This window comes from Nymphaea colorata, chromosome 3 (assembly GCF_008831285.2).
Source record: "Nymphaea colorata isolate Beijing-Zhang1983 chromosome 3, ASM883128v2, whole genome shotgun sequence".
Taxonomy (NCBI): Eukaryota; Viridiplantae; Streptophyta; class Magnoliopsida; order Nymphaeales; family Nymphaeaceae; genus Nymphaea; species Nymphaea colorata.
Genome location: NC_045140.1, coordinates 4,005,933 through 4,019,209, shown reverse-complemented (window position 1 = coordinate 4,019,209; position 13,277 = coordinate 4,005,933). Strand labels below are relative to the sequence as shown.

The 13,277-nt window shown below is 37.2% G+C and overlaps 1 protein-coding gene across 1 annotated transcript; it reads right to left on the bottom strand.

Annotated features, from left to right (window-relative positions):
- Positions 1 to 689: 689 nt before the first annotated feature.
- Positions 690 to 5,807, bottom strand: LOC116250263 (60S ribosomal protein L13a-3-like). The gene is made up of 4 exons (XM_031623862.2): positions 5,406 to 5,807; positions 5,178 to 5,294; positions 4,960 to 5,047; positions 690 to 1,079 (listed from the first exon to the last, which is right to left on the bottom strand). The coding sequence occupies exons 1-4, from the start codon at positions 5,675 to 5,677 to the stop codon at positions 936 to 938; spliced, it is 621 nt and encodes a 206-aa protein (XP_031479722.1). The 5' UTR covers positions 5,678 to 5,807; the 3' UTR covers positions 690 to 935.
- Positions 5,808 to 13,277: the final 7,470 nt, after the last annotated feature.

Genomic DNA, 13,277 nt, shown 5'->3' with positions numbered 1-13,277 from the left:
GAGAGAGAGGTTTGATTTTTTCTTTTTTTAAAAATAGAAAGATACCAACTGGCTGAGGCGAATGCCCATGAAATGCTCCTAGCGGTGAGAAGCGCACTTCACCTCTTCAGATGTGATCCATCCCACATAATCGATTTACTTCTCTAACAACGTTGCAGCTACAAGTGATCCCATGGCTATAAACTGTTGCACAAGGTGACCTACACTACAAGACCCAAGTTAGATTGGCGTAGAGAGAAGCAGCAGTGCAGACCCAGCGTGGCGAGACGTAGCAGCACTGCTACCTACCAAAAGACCAGTAATCCCATGTGCTTTGCGTAAGGGAGGTGCCCATTCCTCTGTTTCCAGGGTCCGAAGCCCTCTCCCAACCCTTGTTTCCAGGGTCCAAAGCTACTTTAAAACCTGAATAGAACCATGATATACCATCAACTAGAATGTATCACAAGAATGTGTGAGAACACACTGTATGTATTATAGTAGAATAGCACCTGCAAAAACTGATGACCAGGCAATAAATCTCGAAGTAGCAAGGTTCTAGTACAAAGACAAAATTTGACGAGCAAAAAAGTAGTCAACTCCAACGAGAAAATGGTGAAGGCATGCGCTATTTGCCACTTATCAACAAAGTTATAGTTCGAGCTAATAAATTATAAAACGAAGCTTTTCTAGAATATAGACAGAAGGCGGGATTCAAGTAAGAGCATATCTGAATAACGCACTATTTATAAGTTATAAAAATGTAAAACCGCCTCATCCACGTGAGCTCTAACTCAAGATGTTCTAAATGGTAAATTTCGGAGTGTACCAAGGATCTAATTCAAAGACAACACACAAACAAAATAATTGTAAACTCCATCTCAACCCACAGCAGCAACAAACCAAGAAGAACGTTGACTTTCTTTGATGCTCTACGCAAAATTGACACTCCGGTAAAATCAATACTTTATCGGTGCAAGAACATCAAGTTGGGCCCCAAGTTGATGGTCTGCTGCCACTTCAGCCTTGGACCTCAGTTTTCTCAATTGCTTCCGCTGCTCATGCATGACTTGGGATCTGGCCTTTCTCTTTGCCTCCAGTTCCTACAGTAAGATTTGATAGATGAGATTCAAACAATACATATTACTCACAACAAGAAAAATGAGTACTAAACATCACAAGGATAAATTGGCCAATGAAAATGACATTTTTTCCCATTACAGGCAGGACTACAGCTACCATTTGCTATACGTATGGGGAGATGGGGTTAAAACGTGTACTAGGTACATATGCATATTTGAGAGATCCATAAACCGTAAAATCTACAAAAGGTACCTTTCTCTCACTTTCATTTTTTTTTTGGTGGTGGGGGGGAGCGGGTTTCCATAACATGCAGCAGCAACAATGGGATTTTGTATCAGAAATAACACCAGATTAATGCATATTATCACACAAAACCTCTTCCCCAGATAACCAGCTTCATTTCAGAAAAGAGAGAACTGGTTTCCCCAGGAGATGACATGCTGCAATAGGTTGCCAAGGTCTCTTGCTTCAGGACATTTGACTTACCATGTCTTGGCGTGAATGGACACCCCACTTAATCTTTAAGATTCAAAAGCATTCACTCAAGCAACAGAAATTATACTAAATGGAAGTTGATACAATATGCATGTAAAACAGACTCCAGCACAACACCAAAACACACTCTCTTTCTCTCACTCTCTCTCTCTCAATCCCCCTCTTACACATAAAACCAACTTAAACTTCGCTCTTTGATCTCTCATCAGCAGCACAAACCGAAGCAGAGCAAGTTACTGGGTTGATATGCCCCAAGAAAACTGAACCATAACAAGAAAGACACATGCCCTACAATAGATCTATATAGCATACTGAACTGAACACCCGGTTCAATGCACATTGTTATCCAACCCACATGTGCACTTGATTTTTCAAACTCAAACCAATACAAGCCTGAAGACATGACATTCCCTTTCACATACAATCCTTTACATAAGAACCGGGGAATGTAAAAGTATTTGGAGATAGCCTAATATGCAGTTCAGATCAGATAAGAAAATCACATCTGATCAGTAATCAGATGTAGACTGGTTATAGTTTTTCTTAGAGAAACCAGTAAATATCCATTTTGATGGATATCCAAAACCAATTACATGTAAAAGTTCAGATACAACTTGTATTTTATGTTAGAAGTTAGAACCCAACATCCCACTGCAAGTCAGACCAAGCCAGATCCAATTAATCAGATACGGGCACAGCTATATCCAACCCAAATCTAAACAGTTGACATCCTAACCTAAACCAACTTAACACGTGCTTTTTCCATATCAACCTAACCATCTCCAAATTGTTATCTTAACTTTTAACTCTATTTGAATTCTGATCAAGATTAGATCAATGCTAATTTCTTACCTCAGAAGTGCTATATTAAAATTCAAAACATTACTCGTATATAGCATCAACTAGGAAAAAGATAACTTTTAGTTGTTCAAAAAGAGGAGACATCTTCTTGCACTTACAGATATAACAATTTTCTAAAATATGGTGTTAAACATTGATAAGTACAAAGGTTAGAATATCTATGGTCTTGTAGACAAATTTAATTTCACAGAAATACTGTGGCAATGGTAAATAGCCATAACCAACCAATGACATACAGGAATTGAATCCAGTCAGGGTCTATTAAAAAAAATGAGGTTAATGAATATCCACCTAGCTAATACCGAAACAGTTATAGCTCAAACTCATCAACTCAAATGGATCTAAAAATTTTAAGGCATACTTGGACCTGACATGGATAGACCTCACAGTAAGTCGAGGACTCATTGAGGCCTCATCCAAGATGGGACTTGCAAAATCTGTTCTAAAACGGAACTGAATTGGCCTGCTTAAGCCTCCAACTTGACAGGCATTCAACTACTCAGTTCAAGGGACTCTAGTTTGCTAAACATGGCACAAAAAGACTAACAGTTGCATGATGCAGGACTCTAGTTTGCTGAACATGGCACAAAAAGACTAACAGTTGCATGATGCAGGACTCTAGTTTGCTGAACATGCCACAAAAAGACTAACAGTTGCATGATGCATTCCACTATTTAGTATTTACAAAATAAGTCACATTGACATGCAAGAAGAACAATTTCAAGGTCATGACGAACAATCCCAATTAGGATCATAGCTGTCAACTCTTTATTGTTCTGTTCAAGACACTCTAGTTTGCTAAATATTCTGTTAATTCATGAAATAACAGTAAACCCCCCAATTCTGATAAAGCAGAGAAATGTCTAGAACCCAGAAGCCTAAAGAAAGTAAAGGTGCATATCACAGTTACACATGTACACATAGAATTTCAAAGTATTATTAAGAAACAGTAAGCTTGTGAAACAAAATAACAGATTTGAGTTTAAAACATGACACTCCATACTTAAAATATAGTTACACTTTTGTATAACGTGTCAATCATACTGTGCAAGGGAAAAACGAGCCTGCTTAAATTTATCTTGGAAAGGGAAACTTTTTAAATTTAATTGCAAGGACTGTCAATCCACAACAACCTCCCCTTTGTGAGGGTCCTACAAACGATACATGTGGATGCACTTCTTTGTTAATTTTAAAAAGTAAGAACCAACATTCCTCACTGGTATGGGACTCCAAATTGCCAATGGTGTTTTTTTCCAGAAAGTAACAGCATATCATAAGGTTTACCAGTTTATGCTATGCTAACTTGTGGATCCAACCTACTTCATAAACTTGTTACATCCATTATGTCTGAAACTGTCCTACTATAAGTTGTAGAAATCAGAAAGCAGACACAGGTCCCTCAAGACCCTTAAAAAACTAGTCGGGACTGGTCAGTCTGACTTGGTCCAAGTCAGTTGAATATAAATAAATGAATGGAAATAAATACAAAAAAGACATATTTATACAATGAAGACATGTATATTTGTAGGTCAGGGATTAGCCAGCTAATCAACGACTAGACTGACTAGTTCACTACTCTGGCCAATAAATCCCTGATTTGAACTTTGAAGCACAGGCCGGCCGGTAACTGACTGAAACTGACCAGTCAGACTAGTCCAGATTTAAACAACTAAGGTCCTATTAAATGTCACTAACGTAATCTGCAGCTCATTGATGCTGTGGAGCATTCTTATTATTCAATCCCAAAATTTTAACATGTAGAATTCTCCTCCAAATGTCATTTGCCCTTGTCCATAATCTAGTTTTGAATGCACCATTGTTCCCTTCTGGAAAAAGGGGAACAGATTTAAAAATATCAAGACTACAAGTGGATCCCATACCAAGAAATAAGCAGAAACAGCTGCAACTACAGTCTGCATAACATGACAAGTACAACTTATTCAAGAAAAGGTGACCATATCTCAGATAGGGCCTTAGTCTTGTCTTGCCACACTCAACAAATGGAGACTTGATGTACTTACAAAGAAGCTAGCTTTTATAGCACACAAAGAGAACCTCAAACTGATAGCAGCATTTTCATATTGCATAACTTCTTCAACGGTGCACCATGCCTTCCACTCAACTGGCCTTTAAAGAAGGCCTCGCAGTCTCATAAGCATGCATGGTTACTTATACGTTCCTTTGCTTTTTCCGTTCCTCACATTCTGTTCTTCATGACCTAATTATCCCCGACTTCTTTAGACTTTGGCCATCAGAGTGCAGGAAGAAGGCCCATAAAAACATGCATCATCCTATTCATATACTTCTCGTGCATTACGAAGTTTAGCTTCCATTATCACAAAGAGCAATATTTCACCACTACATACGTAAAAAAAAATAAACAGGGAGTGCACATGTTCAAATGACATAACAAGAGGAGAAAAAAGCGCAAGAGTACACCAGCATAAGCATATTTTAACAAACAGATATTAATTCATGCGTGAATACAGCGTGCAATCAAACCAGCAAAGCTTCACATTACATAACAGAGAAGAAAAGGATTACCTTGATGGTATCATACTGGCTCCACCCAACTTCCGATGACAGACGACCTAGCAAGCAGTACCTATGCCCAGTCTGAAGCCTCAAAACCCTAAAATTTTAAACCAATATGGACAACTCAACATCATAATATTAACCGAAGTAACCTAAAAAACGACCAAACAGCATGGGGAGACCAAGAGAAGAACAAAAAAAAAAACGAATAAGAGAGGGGTACACACTTGAGGGCATCAGGGATGACCATCCTCTTCTTCTTGTCATACGGTGGCGGAATCCCTTCGTACGCTTTCAACCGCGCCAGAGCGGCAGCGCCACGCTTGGTTTTGTGGGGGATCATGCTGAATCCGGAACGACGTCCCAACAATCCGAAATCGAATCAACTCGAACACCATAAATAAGAATGAAAACCAGAAGATGCAAAAATAGGGGGAAACAGCAAGAAATGGTACCCGCGGATGGTGCGCCAGAGAATCTTGGCGGGGGCGCGGAAGTGGATGGGGCCGTGGGAGGGCTTGGTGTTCATCCGCTTGCGCAGGAACCTGAGGTACTTCATCTTCTGGCGAACAAGCCCCCCGGAGAGGCAGATCTCCTCGCACCGCACCACGACGATCCTCTGTCCATTCAGGAGCTCCTTCGCCAGGATAGACGCCAGCCTCCCAAGCATGTGGTGCCTCGCGTCCACCACGACAACCCGCTTACAGACGCCTGATCCCGACACCATCTTCTTCTTTCCTCCTCCTCCTTCGACTTCTCAATTCTCTGTCTCTCTCGCCCCCCTGCCCTCGCTCCTTCCAGGAGAAACCAGGATAAATTTGGGATTTGAAGAATTAGTAGCAGTAGTAGTCGACGTAGTCGCAACAGGGCTTTTGGTGGTCTTAGGGTTTTTCACGAGGATTTTATTAAACGACCAAATTGCCCCTACGTTGCACCCGGGTCGATACATATATAACGGCCTAGTGGAGATTGTCATCGGATCGGTTAACGATGTGCGGGCTGTATCGGGCCATGTGTATCGGCACGAATTTGTGCCTTAGAAACACAATTTTTTTGTAAAAAATAAAAACAACTAATTTATTTTTTAAAAAGGATCCTGTAAGTGTCAACCAATTTGGTTCAAGCTTACTTGGCTGAGTCCACCAGCATATCAACTCAAAGACAAAAATCATTGGGTTGTGTATTTGATGAACTTCATACTATGGAGAGATTAAAGAGAGCTGGTTTCTATGGACAGATGTTGATCACCTGTTTTTTAAACTTATATTGGACGTATCCACATGCAGGACGATAGAGAACAAGTTCAAGAAAAAAAGAAGTCCACATTATAATTGTAAAATCATGAGTGTTGATGTATATAATAGCAGGCGTCTCCATAGAAGAGAATATCACACTTTGATGAAGAAACAAAGCATAAACAAAGAACTCTCAAAAACAGAATAGGAGCATTGCATAGTGCTCAAGAAAGTAGAGTGAACTGAAAAATATTCTACATCTTTATTTCATAGCAAAAATGAATATATAGATGAGGCTAAATACAAAAAATCAATAATTTTAATGATTACAATTTTAATGAATTTTTGTATGACTTGATTCTATTATGATTTGAATCGAAACAAATCAACCAATATGATGCATAGATTCAGATAAAATAATTCGAGCCTCTTGAACAAATATTGGACCCATTGAAAGTCCCCTCAAACTGTAGTATGATACTCGGTTTGCCTTTGCTAAGAGCTTTTGTGAATATATTTGCAACTTGATTTTTTGAAGCTATACGTTGTTCGAATTTGACCTGTAACCCACAAAAGATGATAGTATAAAGCTATGTGTTTTATGCGTTCGTGGAAAACGAGATTTGCTACAATATAAAGAGTTGGTTTTTGGCACAATAAGCTACAACAATGAGTTGGATAAAATACCTTTAGATTTCACATGCTACTTTTGCTAAGGCTGTATACTCAACTTCAATTGAAGATCTAAAAATGAGACCTCTTTATGTTTTCCACGACACCAAGTAGTGTCCCAAGAGTACACAATAGTCAGTTATTTCTCTACAAGCCCCCCAATCGCAGAAGACTTTGATTTGCAATTGATTTTGTGCTGCAATCCATATTTCTTGCCATAGATTGGCTTTAAGACAACGTACTACTCTTGAGGTTGTTGCATAATGGTTTTTTTTTTTTAGTTTCTACATAAATTTTTTGAGGACATGGACATCACATAAAATGTCCAGCCTTGAATAGCTAAATATATTAATCTGCCGACAAGATGACAGTACTTGGTTGCATCCTTAAGATCATCCCTTGATGACAAATCATTTTGATGCTCTATGGGTGCCTCACATGGCTTAGCATTTGGACAACCACATTCATCTATTATCTCCAACAATGTTTTCTTTGAAAGAGATAAATCATTCATCCATCTTGCAAGCTCAATCCATAGGAAGTACCTCAATGTTCTAAGGTCCTTTATATGCAGCATACTACTCAAATATTGCTTTATATTAGAAAGCAACTCTTGATTATTCTGTGCTAATATCAAGTCATCCACATAAATAACAATAGCACAAAACATCTTACCTTCAAAGCAAATAGACAACAAATAATCTGATTTAGATTACTTGAATTTATAGTTTTCAAGTGCAATCGAGAGCTTATGAAACCAAATTCTTGAGGCCTATTTCTATAAATGGATTTGATTAATTTGCATATGCATCTCTTCTCCTCTCTTCCATATCCAGGAGGCAAGTCCATGTAAACATATTCTTCTAACTCCCATTAAAGAATGCATTATGGATGTCAATTTGTTGCAGTATCTTCCATATTTGACCACAACCAATAACAAGCACACTAACCATCTTCACAATGGTGCGGAGGTTTCATGATAATCTGAACATTCAATCTATGGTTTTATGTCTTTCAATTTGTCCATCAACCTTTAACTTCTTTCAGAACACCCATTTACACCAAATTGAGGCAACTCTACATGGAATTTTCAGTAAATTGGGGTAACTTTGGATGGACATAGAGTCAAAATTCAGTTCTTATTTTCCTTTAATGCTTTGATTCCTGTCGTGACATTCCTCCAGCAAAAATGATTATTGCTTCACTATAGATAACCAGATCAAGGACATGAGAAGTATTGAGCAGAAAAGATTTTTAATTAGGAAAGAATTTCTTGAAAGAAACTCCACTACATGAAGGTGACAACCAGAATACGTCCTTGACAATGACTAAGCTTGTGAGCTTCAATTGAACATATTCCAATAGAAGTCTTGCAATAAAACAAAAGGCTTACAGTTTCTTGATGAATGATGAAGCTATGGGATAACTTCAATAAGATTGTCATATTGAAGATTAGTTGATGAGTTTTTAAATTTTGGTGACAGGGTTGTTATGGGTTTTGAATTAATGTTAGAGATTCTTTCTTGGTGTGGTTCGATACTAGAGATATCTATAGATCCTATAAGTTGAGGCCCTCCTTCATGAAGTATATTTTTAAAATCATTGGATGAATGTTCAATCAAAGTTAAAGGTATCACACTTGATGCAGACTAGTTTTGAATCCCTTGGAAAAGAAATACACACTAGTGAAATATTAAATTCCTACTACAAATCATTTTTTTTGTTTTCAAATCATATAGCATTTAAGCTTTTTCTTCCAAATGGATAAACCAAAAATATGCACTTATGTGACCTTTCATCAAATTTATCTTTTGTTTCAAATTTGTTGCATAATATAAACACCCAAAAATTTTTAGATGATTATATGAAGTTTTTTTATCGAAAATTTTCTCTAGGGTGTTTTGCCCTTTATAATTCAGAACATGTTATGTTAATAAGATATACAACAGTTAAAACACATTCTCCTCAAAATTTTATGGATAAGTTTAGTGCTCTAACCACTAATAACAAATGACTATGTTTCATTTCTGTTACACCATCTTGTTGTGGTGTATGTATGAAACTCCATTCATGAATGATTCAATTATCTTTAGAAAATCCTTAAACTTCTTGAAATACAAATTCCAAACCATGATCAAATCTAAACTTAAATATGGTAGTATTGAACTGATTTTCAACCTTATTGAAATTTTAATAAGCACTCAGACTCATGTTTGTATGACATAGATAAATTGAAGTTGTTCTTGTAAAACCATGCAAAACTAAAAAGAAATGAGCTTCGTTAAGGATTGATGTGAATAAGGTCCCCAGGCATCTGCATGGATCAATTCACAAGATCTATTGGATGATACTTTACTTAAGTCAAAGCAAAGTCAGGTTTGTCCAAAAATGGCACATATTTCACACAAGCAGTTTGAACAAAAACAATATCAGGATTTTAAGCAGAAAATAATTTATTCTAGTCGAGAAAGGATGTCCCAACCTCCAATGCCATAGATCAAAGCTAATACTAGAAGTAACAAAAACTAGTATTTTCAATAGAAACAAAAACATAACTTTTTTTGGTTTATGATAAAAAAAAAGTTGGCGAAACCATGGCATTTGATTTGAGATGCCAACAAGGTCGCATGAACATGCAATATAGGCCATTCTTTAGTTTAGTAACTCCAATCTTCATCTTGGAGTTTAGGACTTGGATGACACAAGCCAAGAGAACAAAAAATTAGTTTTGTTAATTGGTTTATAGACAGCAGGTTGAACTTAAAGTGAGAACATACAAGACATTATTCAAACTCAAGGTCAGTGAAATGATGATTGAGCCCACATGTGAAGCACAAACAAGCTGGTTTTTTCGCAATCAGACAAGAAAATGAATATTAAGTTTAACCATTTTTGACATATGGGATAGAGAAGATGACAAGTGGTCGTTGGGTCCACAATTCACTTATTCTTTAAAACAATGGTATTACCTACAAAGTTCATTTGAAACAAGAATCTAGTCTTAAGGATCTAAATCACTTGTTTTTATTCACCCATGGTTAATGTAGGAATATAGTCTTTGCTAGGGTCATTCACTATAGTAGTTGAGACTTGATTCACATTAGAGGATTTTCATACACCTGTAGTAGGAGATTTAGCAGCATTAAAATGGGCAGAATATTTAGTAGCTTTGTCAATATCAGATGTCATGAGTTCTCTTGTTTTAACGATATAGCACTTATCCCTTATATGTCATGTTCCTTGACAATAAGAACATGTGAGTTGCTGATTGTGATTCTTCAATTTTCCCTTAATTTGACGATGTCCAAACTTTATAACAGCAAAATTGATATGTTTAGTGGATGGAAGCATGTTTGCCTCCCTCTATTTTTCTTCCTGTTATATAAGTAGATAAATATTTTCAATATTTAGAAGGAGATCCATCAAGAGAATTTGACCTCTAATAGTGTTTCGACTCATTCAATCCCATTTAAAACTATACAACTTTTTCTTCTTGCGGATTTTCGAATATATTTTTTTGTGGCTCCACCAAAGGCTCATAAGACCCAAACTCATCCTAGTCTGATTTAAATTTTGTATAATAAGTAGCAACAAATTGCATCTCTTGAACATGTCTATTGATAGCAAACTTAATCTGACACTTTCTAGGTGTCCTACTTTGCGTAAATTGACCACACAGAACAACCCATGACTTCAAGAGCTAATGTAGCATGAATTACACTATTATCAATATCATGCACCAAAGAGTGAATAATTTAGGAAAGTACCATTGCGTTGCAGTGTTTCCAAACTATATAATAAGAGGATCTTGGATTAGGTTCAATGATGGAGCCATCAACGAAACCATATTTGTTCTTGGCTGTAAGGGCCATAGTCATGGACCTACTCCAAGTGATAAAGTTATTTCTTGTAAGAGGTTGAGAGACAAGGATTGCACCCGAGTTACCTAAATGATGAAGGTCAAAGAGAATCACATCATCAGATATCATTTCTAAGCCATTAGTTGGTGATTTTTCAGAAGCAACCATCTGATATAGGAACCCATAATGCTTTGATACCATCTAAAATCAAATTTGATGTAGATGATAGCAAACATATGTATAGAAGAGAATCACTCTGGTGAAGAAACATAACATAAACAAAGAACTCTTAGAAACAAAACAAGAGCATTGCGTAGCACTCAAAAGTCAGAGTGAATTAAAACAATGCTCTACATCACTTCAGAGTAGAAGTGAATATATACATGAGGCTGCTGCTAGAGAATTCTTGCTACAGCAAATACACAAAACAATCAACCAGTATGATGCACAGATTTAAACCTTTTGAACAAATATTAGACCTGCTAACATTGGCTTCGTTCAAGAATCTAAATCTTGGGTTTCATGCAAACTCAAAAGAGGATGGCCAAGTCGGTGTTGGTGTATTACCTTTCACTTGATCATCATCTGGTGTTTATGGTCGGTCCACAACAAATGTATGTTTGACAAAGATCTAAATTTAAATAGGAAGTTCAACTAATATGGGAAAATGCATGGAACACTATAGATGCTCCTTGAAAAAGAATTAGTGGGAGCACCTTGAAAGGAGGCTTTGGATGGAATTGAGCTGCTTGCTAGAGGTTAGAGATCTACATGTGAGTTTACAGTTTTTGAGCTAGCTACTTAATTGGCTAGACATAAACTGGTTTTAAATGTTCATTCCTTTAACCATTTGATATGTTTCCCTAAGAACTATCTGATAATAGACATATTGAAGCTTTTTAGTCCTACAAGTCTTGTTGGAAAATGGCCTTCTAGTTGCATCCTCTTGATTTCTAATAGGCTAGGATGGCAGAAGTGGTTTCATTCAAGGCTGGAGGGAAGGGGCACTAGGCTTTGAAGCTCTTTGCACGATCATCAAGAGTGATGCCCACCTTACTTCAATCTCTTCATGTCACCCATTGGCAGAAGTTGCTGAAATCCTTATGCTTAAATAGTTCTTTGTTTTCTTTGATTGTTTTGTTAAGATGTTTGTGTTCCATTCATTGATAATGTTCTGGTTTAATAAAAGTAGGAACCATAACCTCCAGCAGACTCGTTTCCAGAGTAAAAACATATTTATGGTACTTGAATAGGTCTTGAACCCAAAGTACAATACTTGTTTTACAAATCCATTAGAACCCCAACTGCATACGGACTTACCTCCTTGAATTGAAAGTCTTACATTCCACATCTTCATCTGGGTTTGGATAGAGAAATTCTTCAGCCTCTCACAGCATACTGTCAATCCATTTCATCAGATAACCGTGATTGGATGGAAGATGGCCGGATGATTTCAGCTCCTCCCTCTCTTTCTCTCTCTCTTTCCCCTCTCTTATATATATATATTTTGCACTAAAATCATGCAACAGAAATCATTTTTTAACTCTATATAAACTTGATTTGAAACATGTTATGAGCAAGCAATTAATAACAAACACAACCAAGGTTACAAGTTAACAAAAGAGAAATCATCAAAGTAAAGTTAAGAGGTTGGCGATTGGAAACTTGCGCGTGTACTTGCATGTGAGTGGACGCGCGTCTGCCATTTTAGTAAAGTTTCTTTAAAGAAAATCAATCCCTTTCAAGACAGCTACTAAAAGCTATCTAGAAGCAAAACACAAACAAACGATCTTACATGGATCTTGTCTTGCATCAAAAGAAATGCCAACCAGAACCAGTCTCTAATTTTCCGTCCTTTTCATTTTTTAACACAAAGAAGAAAACAACCACTGTAAACTTTTGTCTACGCTTCTCAAATTGAATATGTATGAGAGAAAGAGAGAGAGCTGACGGGTCAAACACCTAGCCGGACTCAGGACCCATCACAGATCCGAACAAATTTATTTAAGATCTGATCATGACTGTCTCAAACAGGTGGTACAATTTGCGGACTTGGCTTCTTCTGCATTTCTCCACAGTACATTTCGATTGTTCCCTTTCAAAACCAACATGTGGCGCAGAAAGATTGAAACTTCTGGATTACCTTCTCCTTGTTTCTTTTCAATAGTCAAAGGGAAGATTCAGTACTCCTAATGTCTCGTGAAAGAAGTGATAAAACCCCCAACTTTTCCCTTATTCCAGAGGGGACACTCGGCTTCAGCAAGCTTGCGTAACGAGAAATGCAGAAAAATGCAACTTGGCGCTAACTTTTCCCACTTGAAAAGGTGATGAAATTGATGACAAAGAAGGGAGAGATCTATAGAGAGCGACAGAGTTGTGATTTAATTTAAAGAGATGTCGTGAGGAATGTGAGGTGAAAAGAAAGAGAGCGGCCAATGGGAGACGTAGAAAAAGAAAACTCCCTTGTGAAAGGATTAAATAATGGAGGTGCATGGCTTCAAATTAAACCTTCTTCAATTAATGCACCAGAAGCTCCTCCAAACCCTTTTGATATCAATCT